Here is a 16,169-nt window from a genome sequence, read left to right on the forward strand (position 1 = left end):
ATACTACACCATTTAATTCACTTTGGAAAGTGGCTCTGGAAATGGCAGGAGGTGATACTCGGTTTGTTTATGATCATGTGAACTTATTGGTGAATTGTGAATAGCATGTTGGTAATGTCATGACAAAACTATTAAAATGTACTTACTGGTATTTAATTTTTTCCCATTAATTTAGAACTGGAAATTTCCAATTACACATGTAAAGAAATATAAGATCAATTAGAAATAAAAGATGCCCGATAATGATTAATAAATAATCTTTTAATAATGAAAGATTAATGTATGAAAAGGTCAATAGACTTCGTGGGAAATCACTTTGGGGTCGATTCTCCCATGTACTTAAGTTTAAAAGAAGGATGTGGCTGCATGCTTCTTTGTCTAAAGAGTATTTATTCTCCCATCAACTTAAGATCGGGATTCGAGTGGAGAAACACCAAAATATGGGTGTGTTACACGTAAATGACTGTTTTTTTCCAGTGGTCGAAGCCCAACATCAAACCGCAATGCAGGGGGTTTCAGTCGGATCCTCAGCCTCAACACCTGGCTCCAGTGTACCTGCAGAACTCATAATATATGGTTTATTGATACTTAATCTTTTATGGAATCGTGGGCTGACAGCTTCCACCCAAACTGGTTGGGTAGCCGAATGCTAGTGGCCACGAGATTGACTACTTAGATCCTGCGATATTTAATGCCAGTCATTCTTGACCCATTTTCATCACCTTGATACGTGAGATTAGCAAGTACAACAGATAGCACTTATTGAGTTTTAATTATGTATATTAAACAAAGAAGTGATATAATATGCCTAAACCATTCTCCTTACTGTGTTACAGATTGTCTGATAGGCGTTTTTACTCAGAAGAAGCCATTAGATTCATTGCCAATCTCTTCATTCAAGCAGCAGAGTGTGACAGAAAGACAGGAGAGAAGAAACTGCAGCTCCTCTCATCAGTCTGCAGTTATTCCTCTTTCCCATTTTTTGGTGACAAAAACTGTAAGGATTTAAAAAAGCAGAGTGACTTTCTGCTGGATCTGTACTCATTTTTGAAAGACTGTGAGAATCCATCATATAAGCATGTTCTGCTGGCATTGCAGCCAGTTTTTCAATCAGCTCCTGCAGTCTGGGTTATAGACCTCTCTAAGAGGAAGGCGTCCATCCTCCTTGAAGTGCTGGAACTCCAGACAGTGAAGAAACCAGTAAAGCTTGATGGCTGGTCAAATGAAGAGAATGAACAAAGGGGTTTGCTGCAGTGTCTGCACTATGTTTCAGAACTGAAGTAAGTGTATTTCTGTAAGGAATGTGTCTATCAAAAGGCAAATGTTACACAGTGTTAATATTACAAAGGTATTTTAAACAGTTCCCTCCACAATTATTGGCACCCCTTGTAACGATTTGTAAAAAGGGTTAGAAAAAATCCACCTTTTGGTGAAGCAGGTTCATATCATGTTGGAAAAATTAGAAAAATCCATCCTTTCATTGAAATATATTTAATTCAAGAAAATTTGTTTTTAACAAAAACACATGTGCCACGATTATTGGCAGCCCTGCTTGTAATACTTTGTACAGCCTCCGTTTGCAAGTATAACAGCATTGTTACCTGGAACCTGACAGGAAAAGTAACTGCTGCAAAGCAGTCAGAAGAAGTCAAAAGCAGCTTAAAAAAGTGGCTAGTTTACTTATAGAAAGACATACAAAAACTCTGAATATGTCCTTTACACATTAAGGGCCTTTTAATGTTGGGGAAGGGAAGCACCTAATTAATACATATGAAAATTATGTTACATATCCTTAGATTCCACAGAGCTCAGTTGGTACCTGCATTAAAATTAGAATGTTATATTGTTCTGTATAATTTTATATTTTATTGTTATATGTCACGGGAACGCTCGGGGATCGCGGGCAGAGCGGCGATCGTTCGAGGCGAACGGGCAAGAAGGATGCAGGCAGGCGGAAGTCGGGGATTAACGAGGGTTTAATATACAAACTGGGAGCAGGAGACATGTAACGCCAACTAACATCAATGACAGACAAAGCAAACAGGGGAGACCAGGACTTAAATACACCAGACTGAATGACAGCAAAAGGAAACAGCTGGGTACAATTCGGGAAACACACGTGGGTAATCAGGGGGCGTGGCACACACGAGGAGCGGACGAGCCGGGCATGACAGAACCCCCCCCCAAAGGCACGCTACTCCGGGCGCGCCAAGGAAGGGGGCGACGGACGGGACGAGGCAAAACAGGACCTGAAAAACAAGAACAGAATCAACGCAGGACAGGGAACAGGACCGAGGCACAAAACAGAGCGAGGGACAAGACAAAAGACAAAACCTGACAGAGGGTCGGGAAGGCAGACAGGCAAACCAGGAAGGGAGACACAGAAGGAACGGGCGGAACAAAGGGGCCAGGAGTGCAAGGCGGGTACACCGGGGCACAAGGAACAGAGACGGGTGGAACGAAAGGGCGAGCAGAAAACAGAGGGGCAGAGACAGGCGGGACAAAGGCAGGGGCGTAGGGAGACAAGGAGGGGGAACTAGGGGAAGCCCGAGGGAGCCCCAGCGGGCGACAGGAGGCAGCCGGAGGGGCCGCAGGCGGCCGGGAGGCCGGAGCGGACCCCGGAGGGGCCGAGGAGACAGGGCGAGGGACCCGCGGAGGGGCCAGGGAGGGAGCAGGAGGGAGCACCAGGGAAGGGGACGAGGGAGCTGGAAGGGGCCAGGGCGAAGGTCCGGAGGAGGGGGGAGCCGCAGCAGGCGGCGACGTCCGGAGGAGGGTCGGAGGTAGGGGCCCCGCAGGCAACTGAGGAGCCGCCGTCGGGGAACCCCCAGGCGACCGACCAGGCACCGGAGGGGGGAGCGAGGCAGGGCGACGAGGCATCGGAGAGGGACCCGCAGGCGACAGCCGACCCAGAGGGCCAGGACCCGCAGGCGCCAACCGAGCCCCAGCGCAGGCGAGGCAGGGCGAGCCAGGGGGCAGGGCGGGCGGGACCCCAGCCCTGCGTCTGTGTCCCCTCCCTTTACGGGACACAGACATGATGACCCCCGGTCGGGGTCGAGTTCGCCGGGGCGAGGGAGAAAAAGTCACTGGGGAAGAAGGGACAGGAGCTGGAGCTGCTGCAGGCGGAGGGGGCGCCTCTGGAGCTGCTGCAGCGCGGTCAGGAACTGGAGCGCTGACGGGAGCTGCAGGTGACTGCAGTGGGGGCGCCTGCCCGGGAGCTGCAGCAGGCGGCTGCAGAGGGGGCGCCTGCCCGGGAGCTGCAGCAGGCGGCTGCAGAGGGGGCGCCTGCCCGGGAGCTGGAGCGCGGTCAGGAACTGGAGGTGGCTGCAGTGGGGGCGCCGGCCCGGGAGCTGCAGCAGGCGGCTGCAGAGGGGGCGCCTGCCCGGGAGCTGCAGCAGGCGGCTGCAGAGGGGGCGCCTGCCCTGGAGCTGCAGCAGGCGGCTGCAGAGGGGGCGCCTGCCCTGGAGCTGCAGCAGGCGGCTGCAGAGGGGGCGCCTGCCCGGGAGCTGCAGCAGGCGGCTGCAGAGGGGGCGCCTCTGCAGGAACTGGAGCGCGGTCAGGAACAGGAGCTGGCTGCAGTGGGGGCGCCTGCCCGGGATCTGCAGCAGGCGGCTGCAGAGGGGGCGCCTCTGCAGGAACAGGAGCGCGGTCAGGAACAGGAGCGCGGTCAGGAACAGGAGCGCGGTCAGGAACAGGAGCTGGCTGCAGTGGGGGCGCCTGCCCGGGAGCTGCAGCAGGCGGCTGCAGAGGGGGCGCCTGTCCGGGAGCTGCAGCAGGCGGCTGCAGAGGGGGCGCCTCTGCAGGAACTGGAGCGCGGTCAGGAACAGGAGCTGGCTGCAGTGGGGGCGCCTGCCCGGGAGCTGCAGCAGGCGGCTGCAGAGGGGGCGCCTCTGCAGGAACAGGAGCGCGGTCAGGAACAGGAGCGCGGTCAGGAACAGGAGCTGGCTGCAGTGGGGGTGCCTGTCCGGGAGCTGCAGCAGGCGGCTGCAGAGGGGGCGCCTGTCCGGGAGCTGCAGCAGGCGGCTGCAGAGGGGGCGCCTCTGCAGGAACTGGAGCGCGGTCAGGAACTGGAGCGCGGTCAGGAACTGGAGGTGGCTGCAGTGGGGGCGCCGGCCCGGGAGCTGCAGCAGGCGGCTGCAGAGGGGGCGCCTGCCCTGGAGCTGCAGCAGGCGGCTGCAGAGGGGGCGCCTCTGCAGGAACTAGAGCGCGGTCAGGAACAGGAGCGCTGACGGGAGCTGCAGCAGGCGGCTGCAGAGGGGGCGCCGGCCCGGGAGCTGCAGCAGGCGGCTGCAGAGGGGGCGCCGGCCCGGGAGCTGCAGCAGGCGGCTGCAGAGGGGGCGCCTCTGCAGGAACTGCAGGTGGCTGCAGTGGGGGCGCCTGCCCTGGAGCTGCAGGTGGCTGCAGTGGGGGCGCCTGCCCTGGAGCTGCAGGTGGCTGCAGTGGGGGCGCCTGCCCTGGAGCTGCAGGTGGCTGCAGTGGGGGCGCCTGCCCGGGAGCTGCAGGTGGCTGCAGTGGGGGCGCCTGCCCGGGAGCTGCAGGCGTTCTCCGGAGTTGGATTAGCCTCCGGAGGTCCTCAGCCATTTTCTCCAGATCTGAAAAAGGGGAGTCTGGAGTAAAGGAGTCGAAGTCCTGCCCCAGCTGTGCGGCGAGTCTTTGCCCCTCCAGGGGGGCCTGTGGGGCCGGTTCTCCCATCACCCTCCAATAAAGCCCCTGGAGGGTGAAGTATCGGTCAGCTAGGACCGCGGGTGGCGGCGGCAGCGAAGGCGGCTGCGCAGGCGGCGGTGGCCGCACGGGAGCGGGGTCCGCCGGCAGCGGCGGCCGCACGGGAGCGGGGTCCGCCGGCAGTGACGGAGGGAGGTCCTCCGTACTGGCGATCGCCGTTCTCCTCCGTCTCCCTCGCTGGCGCCTGGCGGTTGCGGGAGGCGGCGCGATGTCCGTGAAAACGGACGATGGAAGAAAGGCTTCTGGCTCCGGGTAGTGGAAGGGCTTCTCGTCCTCGTCCTCACTAGAGAGCCAGTACTTCCACGCAGGATCGGGGACGCGTGTGGTCGGCCCCCGGGCTGGAGGTAGGGCAGGTACCTCCCTCTCGTCCTCCGCCGGAAGCCAAAGCCTGGAGAGCGAGCAGGCGCCGAGAGAGATCGGCTCTTGTGGGAGCCTCCTCCTCCCTCTCCGCTTCTTTTTGTGGTCTGTCATTCTGTCACGGGAACGCTCGGGGATCGCGGGCAGAGCGGCGATCGTTCGAGGCGAACGGGCAAGAAGGATGCAGGCAGGCGGAAGTCGGGGATTAACGAGGGTTTAATATACAAACTGGGAGCAGGAGACATGTAACGCCAACTAACATCAATGACAGACAAAGCAAACAGGGGAGACCAGGACTTAAATACACCAGACTGAATGACAGCAAACGGAAACAGCTGGGTACAATTCGGGAAACACACGTGGGTAATCAGGGGGTGTGGCACACACGAGGAGCGGACGAGCCGGGCATGACAGTTATACATAGATATATTTTCAGCTGCAGTGCATACAGAAAACTCATAACTGTTTGTTAATCACCTCCTAGTATCAGCAAGCAGGTTCTGCAGCAGCTCCTCTGTCTGACCTCCATGGGGGATGAAGTCCAGGTTGCCAGGCAGGCTGCCTCCCTCTCCAGGGCCCTGGGCAGGGAAGTGAATCTCAGCCGTATTCTGACTGACCCCCAAACTTGCATGTCACTGGCCATGGTGCTGGAGCAGGCAGAGGGGCTGTCAAAGCTGGATCTCAGTCACTGTCAGCTGGACGACCACAAGGTGGAGCTGCTGCTCCCACATCTGCACAAAGTGCAAATACTGGAGTAAGTGTCCATAGTAAATCCTATAGTCATCTGAAATGGAGAATGTGTGCAGTGTACAGCATACATACCTCACATCAGTCAGATATGTATTTATACATGACGTGAAGCAAATATTCTCAGCAATCCTGACTGTTCCCTTTATCTTAGCCTCAGTAACAATGACATATCTGACCTTGGAGCTCTGAGAATCCACAGTGTCGTTTCCACTAGCAGCTATATCCAAACAGTGAGGTAGGTTTGAATTGAACAGGATGGATGTTTTGTATAGTTGTGTGGGTGAAAGTGTTCTGGTACTGAAAGCAGTGAAAAATAAAGTTTTGCAGTCCATCAAAAAATATCTTCAGGGGAAATTGTAACCATAATACCTTATAACAAATTGTAAAGTCAGTCATACTTGCATGGTTGATATTGCTGCATTATGAATCAAAGTATAAGAGAAGTGGGTTTGTTTCCAGGCTGTTTAACAACAGAATCACGGACACGGTGACCTTCCTGACAGACCCACGCTATGATTTATGGGACCAGTCAAAGGTACTAATCAGGCCATTGTGGCATTGCTTACTCTGAGTCTGAAACCTGTATTCATACATTTTATTAATCGATCCTTAAAGATAATGAAAAGTAATCAGTTGTTTTAAATCATATTTTAGTCACAGTTTAATTTTGTAAGATTTCTTACGGAGTTAACTACAGAAAAATTTAAGGAGCCTTTTCATATTAAATTGAAAGCACGTGACATTACTTTGAAGTCTAAACACTGCAGTGGTGTTATTACCCCCCCCCCCCCATCCCCCAAACTGATTTGGAAAGAAACACAGTTTGGTGAGCCTACACAGGGGATTGTCAGACTTTTTATTCCAACCTCGTATTTTTGTTCTTCTTAGGGCCAAATTACAGTGGAGCTCAAACCAGATGTAGACTCTCATAATGGTGAACTTTCCTACAGGTACTGAGCTTCATCTTTCCTCTCATGTCTCTGCTGATTTTTTTATATGTTGAACAGTTTTATACGACTTTATAAACATAGATCTGAGACCCCTACCTTCCCATCCTCCTGCAAATTGTTCCTATGCTCCTATGCCTTTGTTCCAAACCATGTTTCTTTCTATTGTGTAGCTTCAGCTGTGAATCAGGAGGCCACTTTCAGTGCAGCGCGACACGGCTGGTGTTTCAGATGAAGGCAGCAGGCAAGGTGGAGTACAGTCCCACTTACTGGGATGAGGCTGCTTTGAAAACTGCTGGATACCAGCCTGCAGGGCCCTTATTCAACATCGAGAATCCCGAAAAAGGGCTTTGTTCATTGCAGCTTCCACACTGTGAGGCTGATGGTGAGTTTGTAACAGTGAATTATGTAACTGGAGTGTTAATTCGTAACATTCCTTCTGACTGGATCCCATCTCTCTTTCTTCCAGTGGAAGGACGAGTGCACCTGTCTGTGGCCCATTTCTGTGGTGGAAATATGGAGGTGCTGAAGCCCATGGAAGTAACAGACACTCATGTGAAGATCCATGTCCAGGATCTCTCTCTGTTTGGCATCGTTAGAAGGATATTATCATTAATTACATCTAGCATCCGCGGGCAGGTCTTACTTTTCCAGCCACGCAGAAGCACTCCTCAGAAACAGATATATGTCTTCCTGTTACCCTCCAATGTGCCGCTTAGCCAGGTAATCAGCCTCATTGTTAATCAAGTTCCACATACCTTCTCTGTCAGTTTAAGCTCATCACCTGATTTTACTCTTATTATAGTGGCCCAACAACGACAACAAATTTGAGATTACCATACTAAACTTATGTGAAGCTTATATTTCAATCTTCATAAATCAGGCACTGAGTTGTCCAGCTGCATTTTCAAACTAGGTCCCATTCTGAGATTTTCCAAACAGGAAAAGGAGTAGTAAGGAAAAGTCACCTCATTAGCTCAAGCTTAGTAGCCAAAAATACCTGCTGTATCAAAGGGGCAAAGACGTTTGGGGTGGGACCTCAATATGTTGCTGGACAATTAAATCAACAAATATCAAGATTTCACAAATGAATTGTTGAAAAACCTGTAGGTAAGGCACCAATAATCCCTTTTAAAACATTTATGATGTGAAAGGACCTATACTTTATTAAAGTTTGCCACTGGGATTATTAGTTTGGCTTAATAGTTGTTAGTACTTATCTGTGAATGGACTTGTACTTTAAGTCACATTAACTAAAGGTACTTATCTTTTGTATATTTTTGTGTGTATCTACAGGTGAGTGAGCAGCACAAAGAGTGCATGTACATAAAAACCAGCTCAGATTGCACCTTGACTCCAAACCAAAAATACAGTGTTACCTCAGAACTTGAAGTACATCATGAAATCCAGCCTAAGGTAATAAGCATCATATGTGAATTTAAATTTTTATATAAATAATTCTAGCACTGGTATATGTGGTCTTCATGTCTACATGACCACTGTAAATCCATAGGAAATTCTGTAGTCTTTATTTCTTCTATAGTTTTTATTACAATAAAAACAGTTTTTTTCTCTTTCAGTCACAGGAGTTTTTCTGGAACTTTGGCCCAAATTTCCACCCAACATTTGAGATTTTCTTCAGCAATGACATCACAGCCCTGCAACTGGCTGTTTTGGAGAATGGAGAGTGTGAAGTATGGGCTCGCAAAGTACATTTATCAGCAGAAGCAGCTCCAGCACCAGCAGGTATTTGCGATACAGACAGGGGATCTCTATCCTGACTCTCTCTTTTCTCGTAGCTCTATATTCGATTTTGAGTTGTCTTCTGCTAAGCCCTGTAATATCACAATGATCATTAAAACACCCAGTTGATATTGTCAGCATTTGGTCCATAATATAACAATAATATAAATGACTGTAAATTTATCTATTAGTACAAGGCAAAATGTGTATATATAATGTATGTATTTAATGTTTTATTCTCTAGTTTGTCAGAATAAATTACTTGTGTAACTACACCCTCCTTAGTACATTGTAACTGCACCCCAACTCAAGGGATCGCATGCAACCCGAATCTAACATCTGCTTCCTCAGTCGTCCCAAGGTCTTCTCTAATGGTACATTTACATTTATTTAACATACACTCTTATCCTAAAAAACATAGAGGTGAGTGTCAGAGAGAGTCCTCGGGGTAATTTGAATTAAAGGGCTTGTTCAAGGGCCCAATAGTGACATCACTCTCCCAGCCACGGGACGTAACCCAGCAAACTTCTGAGTTCACAGAGACACAGACCCTTGCGCCTTGAGTTCTTTGGATTTAGCATTTGGATTTCAGATGGGTGAATGTCTTCTCAGCATTTAGTCTGTTTTGATATTATGCAGAGCTTCCCTTAGTTGCCTACCTTGCCATTAGGTATAATGATTCCGATAAAAAAACGGAAAAAGATAATGTTATGTACATAGCTTAGGCAGTAGTAAGATATAGTGTGATTTCCAATGAGGCAGAACCACAATATGTATAAGTATAAGCTACCGTGAGCTTGGAGTAATTTGGGTTATATGGAACAGCACAGTTAAATAGAGCGCTATGTAAAAGGTTGGGCACCCCTGATAAAAAAAAAATCTCTGTATCAAGGAATGTCTTGCTAAGCTTTTGAGGCAGCAACTTCATCTAAACATATTTTATACCTTTTGTAAACAGCAACATTTCAGTAGTGAAGTGCTTTTTATTGGATCAACAGAACCAATTTAATGTGCATTTAAGCAAAAATAGGCATATGCATAAATTTGGGCTCCCCAAAGGAATAATCCCATCAATATTTCATAGAGTCTCCTTTTGCTGAAATAATAGCCTGCAGATGCCTCCTATATCCACTGACAAGTCCCTGAATTCTGGCTGGTGGTACTTTGGACCATTCTTCCATACAAAATACCACCAGTTCAGTAAGGTTTGATGGCTTCCGAACGTGGACAGACTGCTTCAAATCAATCCATACATTTTCAATGATATTCAGGTCTGGGGAAACGGGATGGCCATTCTAGAACATTGTGCTTGTGCTTCTGCATGAATTGCTTGGTAGATTTTGAACAATGCTTTGGATCATTGTTCTACTGTAACATCCAGCCCTGGCATAACTTCAACTATGTGATTTGAACATTCTTGTCAAGAATCTGCTGATATTGGGAGGAATTCATGCGGTCCTCAACTTTAACAAGGTTTCCAGTACTTCTGCAGGCACAACAGCCCCATAACATGATGGATCCTCCACCAAATTTTACAGTAGGCAGCGACTCCTTCTCCTGGAATGTTGTGTTATTTTTACCATGCATAGAGCCTCTGGTTATGACCAAATAACTCTATCATAGTCTCATCTGTCCGGTATTTTTCTGGCTTGTGCAGATGCACTTTTGCATACCTCATGCGACTCTCCTTGTAGCGAGTACTCAGAAAAAGATATTTGTGCATCACCCTTCCACCGAGCTGTTCCCGGTACAAAGTGTGCTGGACTGTGGAACGATGTCCAATGACACCATCAGCAGTCAGATATTGTTGTAGCTCTCAGGAGGTGGTCTATGTCTAGTTACTGAACGTTCCATTTCTCCGGTTTCCTCTGCCTCCCTTTCATGTGCCTTTGTGTGCCTTGAGTGTATTCCCAGTGAGCGTGTGTACCCTACAGTAATTCCCTCTTGGTGTGTTTGCTTATACCATTTTCCTCGTGTCTGCAGGAACGTCAGTCATTCCCCAGGACAGATGTCCTGGCATTTTGACCCCAGAACCATTTCTGACTTTGTCTCTTGTCTACTGAGTCTGTTCCCCATTTAGCTATCTAGATATTCACAGGAATCTCTTTAATAATCTTGTGTTAGGAAACACTAATAAAATCTAATAAACAGGTTTATAATAACTATATATTGTCAGTATGCTAAGAAAATCCATTTTATAGAAGAGTTCCATGGGCCTAAAGGTTTAGCACTGTGTTCTAGTTGGATGTTATTCCACTTTGGCTCTTTATATGCATAAAGTATTTTGTTGGTAACTGTCTTTGATATCATTCTATAGCTCTGATGTCCATCAACTTTATTTTTGCTGTACCATCATACACTTCGATGAGTTCTTTTATGACTTTGCCCTTTTACTGCCATCCGTGAGTGTTGAGGTTTGTGAAAAGAAATGTTCCTGGTATGTCTGATTCCTTTATGGCAGCACATCCATAACCCAGTTTGTCGCCTTTGGCTGAAACAGGTTACAACTGAGAACATGTACAGTAAATGTTATCAGACCAGAGATTCTTTGAGTTGTGGCTTGACATCAATACCCATGTTATTTTCCATTGCATTTGGTGTCAAACCCGGACACAAGCAAAAAAAAATGTTTCATACTTTTGAGGTTTGTTTCCTTACCTTTTACCAGCTCTTTACCTCAATTTTTTTTCCTCCAGAAAACTGTCACGTCTCACAGATAGATTGGAAAGATTATCTATTAGATGTATTGGAGGAGCTGACAGATGAAGAGGTGAAGAATCTGGGGATGCGCATGCCGCCCCCTGCAGGCCATAAGGGCATCCCAAAAAGCAAGCTGCATGGAGCTGACCGCCCAGACCTGAGGAACTTCATGGTAGAGAGTTGGGGAATGGAAGGCTCCATCACGGCCACCAAGGAGGGGCTGAGTAAAATCCAACGTAATGATTTGATCGAGGAGCTAAATGACGTCCTGCAGAAACTCTCCCACTGAAAAAATCCTCTGGATGAAGCCTGTGCTCTTCACACAGGAAAAGCCTCTTACTGTGATAACTAATTAGAAAGAATAATACAGCCGCAAAGGAAGATGACGTGTACAGATACTAACAAACAGAGCAAATGCAAAATAAAGTGAGAAACGACACAATACGAACAATATCGTGCAAGGTTGTGAGGGTGGGCTTTTGCAGAAATTTTTGTAACATGCATCCAGGAAAATGCTTATGGCATTACAAACTTCTATGAATAAGTTTAATAGTTAGTTTTTTCAGTTTTATCTTTCTCTTCCCCCCTTTGGTTCTTCTACACTCTAGTGGGTTGACCTACAAACTTTATACAGTATACAGTATATAGTGTTTTGACGTAACATTTAAAAGTCAAAGGTATAAATGTACCTACTCTTTGAATGCAAGAGCTGGTATGGAATGCTGGATGAAATGTCAGCAGCAGACTCTAATTACTAATGCTAATATGAGTGTGTCTTGGGGGACGTAAGCATATTATAAACAAGCCATGCAAAAGTCAGATATAGTATGATAAACTCATTATAAGCCACCACCTTACTACTGTTTTACACTGTTTTATATTGACCTACAGTATTTTGAAATGTCCAGGGGTGGCTTTCCAGAAAGCGATCGATCTTAGTGAATAATAAACAAAATAACGAACGACATGTAAAGAATGAGTGCGGTCTACAGGCGTTTCCAGAAGCCATTATTTTTTTCAAATTTAATCAATTTCATTTCAATGTAATCATGCAACATATGAACGTCATTTAATCTAGCAAAACATGAATAATTACATAACATATTTACTTCCAAGATGGTAGATGTATATATTGACCATATATACTGTATGTACTAGTGAGTAACTTTATAGTTGCATGACTTTAAGATAAAAATTCTGTAATTGTTTGTCTTCTCTAACAATATGCCTTTGGGTTATGTCAGCCTTCTAAGTCCTTTTCCATGCTCATGTATTTATAAATTTTGCATATTTAACTGTTATACCTTTCCATGACTTACATTCCAATGATGAAGCAAGCAGTATGTCCCACTCGCCCAGGAGAAGCAGACCCTCTGGAATGATATTCAGTCTCTCGGAGGAGGGGTTTCCTTTTAGCTTTGACTGCCAAATTGCTCCAATATCTCAATCTGCCCCCTGGATTTTCTTTGTCTAGGGCTGTAAGTCATTTTGTCCATATCCTTGCACTAGGCATTGCCAACCTGTCTGCACACAAACATGCCTGTGGCAAGACCCATCGATGACCATAGCAAAGTGTTTTGATGGAAAATGGCCTGAGTCTACGGCTTGCAGACCTTCAGAGAGTTTATGTAGTGCCTATGTGAAATTATGAAAATGTATCATGACTTACCTTCTCACGTTTCCTACCTGTTCTTAATGGTTAAATAACCTTTGATATTCTGAAGGTAGGATTCAGTTGCCTTTGTGTCTCATCATCGGGATGACTGAGCCGGTAAGATTTCTCCATGGTGGCCTGCCACACCAAAATCTTTCCCACCACAGAATTCAGCTGGTTAATGACACAAAGAGGCTATATTATGTTATCGTTTAGCAGACTCTCATAAAGCTTATAGCTATTTTTCAAGGAAAACAAAAATGAGGTAGGTAAACAGAGCAGGCATTTCGTTAGGTGGGGGTGACGATGCATCTCTCCGTTTTGTTACATCCCATTCACACACACTGAAAACCCACTTATATATCTCTATTTAAGTGTTATGGTGTTGAGAGGGAATATGAACAAAACAGTAATATCTACCTGTTGATCTATCCACTGGTGATATAGTAACATTACCGGTAACTTCCTGACATGAATGTGAAACCCTGACAGATTAATGCATTTGAAAAGGGTGACGGGGGGACTTCCCCCCTTTTATGCACTACACTGATAACAGTAAATGATACCTGTTGCTCACATCCCACAACGAAAATTCACCTGTGGCTGTGTGCAGCGCAGTTAGGCTGTGTGCGGTGCAGTTAGGCTGTGTGCAGTGCAGTTAGGCAGCTGTTATATTGTTGAGTGAAGCACTGGACACAGGCAGATTTAGCAGCCACTAAAATAAATCACTAAAAAATAACTAGCTTATATTAATTCATATAATTATTAAGTATTTGTTTACTTCCATGCCAATGGTATACAATAATATAAAAAAACATATGTAAAACAATGGTCTGATGTACATTCATGTGAAAAAATTAGGACACCCCATTAAATATTTAGTTCTATATTAAGAAATACCAACATATCAGTATGATATCTTCTTTCAGATTATGTCTGTAGATAAAGGTGATGTAATTGCATCATCTATACAAAAACAAGAAACAAATTAATTTCTGCATAGGTGATGCAATCACAATACCGTTATCTACAGATATAATTTGTAGAATATCTTCAGAAATAAATGCAAATGAATGAATTTTGAATAATCCAAATTTTTAATAAAATGTCCAAAAGTCATTGAACAACAACAAAAAGCCGTCATACAGTGAAATTAAAGATATAGACATAAAATGTACACTGGACACAATCATTGGCGCCTTTCACTAATATTTGGTCACAGAACCTTTGGCAACAATGACAGCTTTTAAATGCATCTTATAGCCATTGGTAAACCTCTTGCATCCATCTGCTCGTAGTTTTCGTTGTAAGTACGGAATGTAAATACAAAATATAGGGTGGTTTTACTGTATAAAAAGGGGCTGATTGCTTCCAGTTTCTTTTACACAATGAAGACAAGAAAGTTGACTAAGAGCATGGGAACTGCTATTATCAAAAAGTGTAACAATTCCAAAGGTAACAAGGCAAATCGCCAAAGAACTTGTAATATTATCATGAAATTTCACAGTTATAAGACTGCTAAGACGTTTTCAGGATGTGGTGCTAAGAAGAAACTCAAATTGGACAGGTCTGCGAAAAATACCACACAAGACATCTAAAGAGCTTCAGGCTGACCTGGAGCAACCTGAAGTGGTGGTTTCAGCCCATACCATACGGAGCACACTAACCCAAGCAGGACTTCATGGGTGAAGGCAAAAGAAGACACCACTATTGAAAGAATGAGACAAAAAAGCAAGACTTATCTAAGACGGTTTTTGCTAGCATAAGTCACAGTCTTTCTGGATAGTGTTGTATGGACAGATGACACCAACGTGGAGCTCTTTGGGAATGTAGTGCAGCAGTTTATTATAGATGAAGGAATGAAGCCCATAAGGAGATGAACACCCTATCTACAGTAAAATATGGTGGAAGTTCTATCATATTGTGTGGCTGCTTTGCTGCCTCTAGTACAGGAGCCATTGAATATACCAAAGGAACGATGAAATCAGAAGGTTATTGTCATGCCCGGCTCGTCCGCTCCTCGTGTGTGCCACGCCCCCTGCCTTCCCACGTGTATTTCCCTGATTGTACCCCGCTGTATCTGATTACTTTGATTAGTCTTGTCTGGTTTTAAGTCCTGGTCTTACCTGTTAGCGTTGTCCGTCATTGGTGTTTCCTAATGTTGGTAAGCGTGAGCTGTTTCCTGGTCCCTGTTTCCCCAGTAAACTCCCGTTTTGCCCCGTATTCGCCTGTCTGCCTGCTCATTGCTCCTTACCCGCACGATCGCCGCGCTCGCTGCACCCCGATCGTGACAGTTATCATGGCATTTTAGAGCAAAATGCATTATCCAGTGTCCAAAAACTAGGTTTGAGGCGAAAGTCTTGGATCTTTAAGGTGGACAATGACCCAAAACACACATCCAACAGTACAAGGGAATGGTGGAAAAGGAAAAGATGGAATATTTTAAACTGGGCAGCGATGAGTCCTAACCAAAGTCCCACTGAAAACCTCTGCAGGGAACTGAAACCTGTCACTGCAAAACAGACTCCTGCAAGCTTAAGAGAGCTTGAGTGCATAGCAATGGGTGAGTGGCAGAAACTACCAGCAGATGGATGCAAGAAGCTTAGGTGGCTACAAGAAATGTTTAGAAGCTGCCACTTTTGCCAAAGGTTCTGCGACCAAATATTAGTGAAGGGTGCCAGTAATTGTGTCCAGTGTACATTTTATGTTTATTTTTAATTTCACTAATTGACAGCTTTTTTGTTGTTGTTGAAAAACTTTGGACATTTTATTAAATATTCTAATTACACAAAAATTATGGTTCATTTGCATTTATTTGTGAAGATACATCCTGTACTTATAATTGGGGGGTGCCAATAATCCTGACCAGGACACTACTTTGAACAAAATCCAAATGTATTACACTACCCTTGTGACACAAGATCTCCACTTCAGGGAAGGCTGGGCTGCGGAAGTCGCCAGGCAGTCACAGAGGTTTTTTTTTTTAAGAAAAACTTTCTGAACTCTGGAAAGGTCTGTCGACTTGTGAAAAGAACCCTGTGGTCCATTGAGCATCTTAGAGCTGGGGCCGGGCCAACCCCCCTCCCCTTGTTACTGACAAATCATGCAATGCAATCATACAAGCTTTTATTTGGCATATCTGATTTACCAGCTAGCTAATTGCTGTATTAATGTATTTTGATTTAGTATGTTAAATTAAATTTTTTTTATTTTTTTTTTAAACGATTTGAACTTTAATATCATAAATCAAATATATTTAACCCAGTAATATCATGAACACTGCGATGGGCTGGCCCCCC

The 16,169-nt window shown here is 45.9% G+C and overlaps 1 protein-coding gene across 6 annotated transcripts in view; it reads left to right on the top strand.

Annotated features, from left to right (window-relative positions):
• Nucleotides 1–12,939, top strand: part of LOC125709595 (uncharacterized) — a 76,055-nt gene extending 63,116 nt beyond the window's left edge. For 5 of the 6 annotated variants that reach the window (XM_048978193.1, XM_048978196.1, XM_048978194.1 and 2 more), the window contains 10 exons: nt 837–1,280; nt 5,561–5,830; nt 5,978–6,061; nt 6,286–6,361; nt 6,715–6,776; nt 6,947–7,158; nt 7,243–7,496; nt 8,070–8,189; nt 8,354–8,519; nt 11,213–12,939. In XM_048978193.1, coding sequence (XP_048834150.1) covers nt 837–1,280; nt 5,561–5,830; nt 5,978–6,061; nt 6,286–6,361; nt 6,715–6,776; nt 6,947–7,158; nt 7,243–7,496; nt 8,070–8,189; nt 8,354–8,519; nt 11,213–11,505 — 1,981 coding nt within the window. In that variant the 3' untranslated portion in view covers nt 11,506–12,939. The remainder of the gene's footprint in view (nt 1–836; nt 1,281–5,560; nt 5,831–5,977; nt 6,062–6,285; nt 6,362–6,714; nt 6,777–6,946; nt 7,159–7,242; nt 7,497–8,069; nt 8,190–8,353; nt 8,520–11,212) is intronic. The other variant, XM_048978199.1, reaches the window with a different exon arrangement.
• Nucleotides 12,940–16,169: the final 3,230 nt, after the last annotated feature.

Source organism: Brienomyrus brachyistius, chromosome 16, assembly GCF_023856365.1.
Source record: "Brienomyrus brachyistius isolate T26 chromosome 16, BBRACH_0.4, whole genome shotgun sequence".
In the NCBI taxonomy this organism is placed as follows: domain Eukaryota; kingdom Metazoa; phylum Chordata; class Actinopteri; order Osteoglossiformes; family Mormyridae; genus Brienomyrus; species Brienomyrus brachyistius.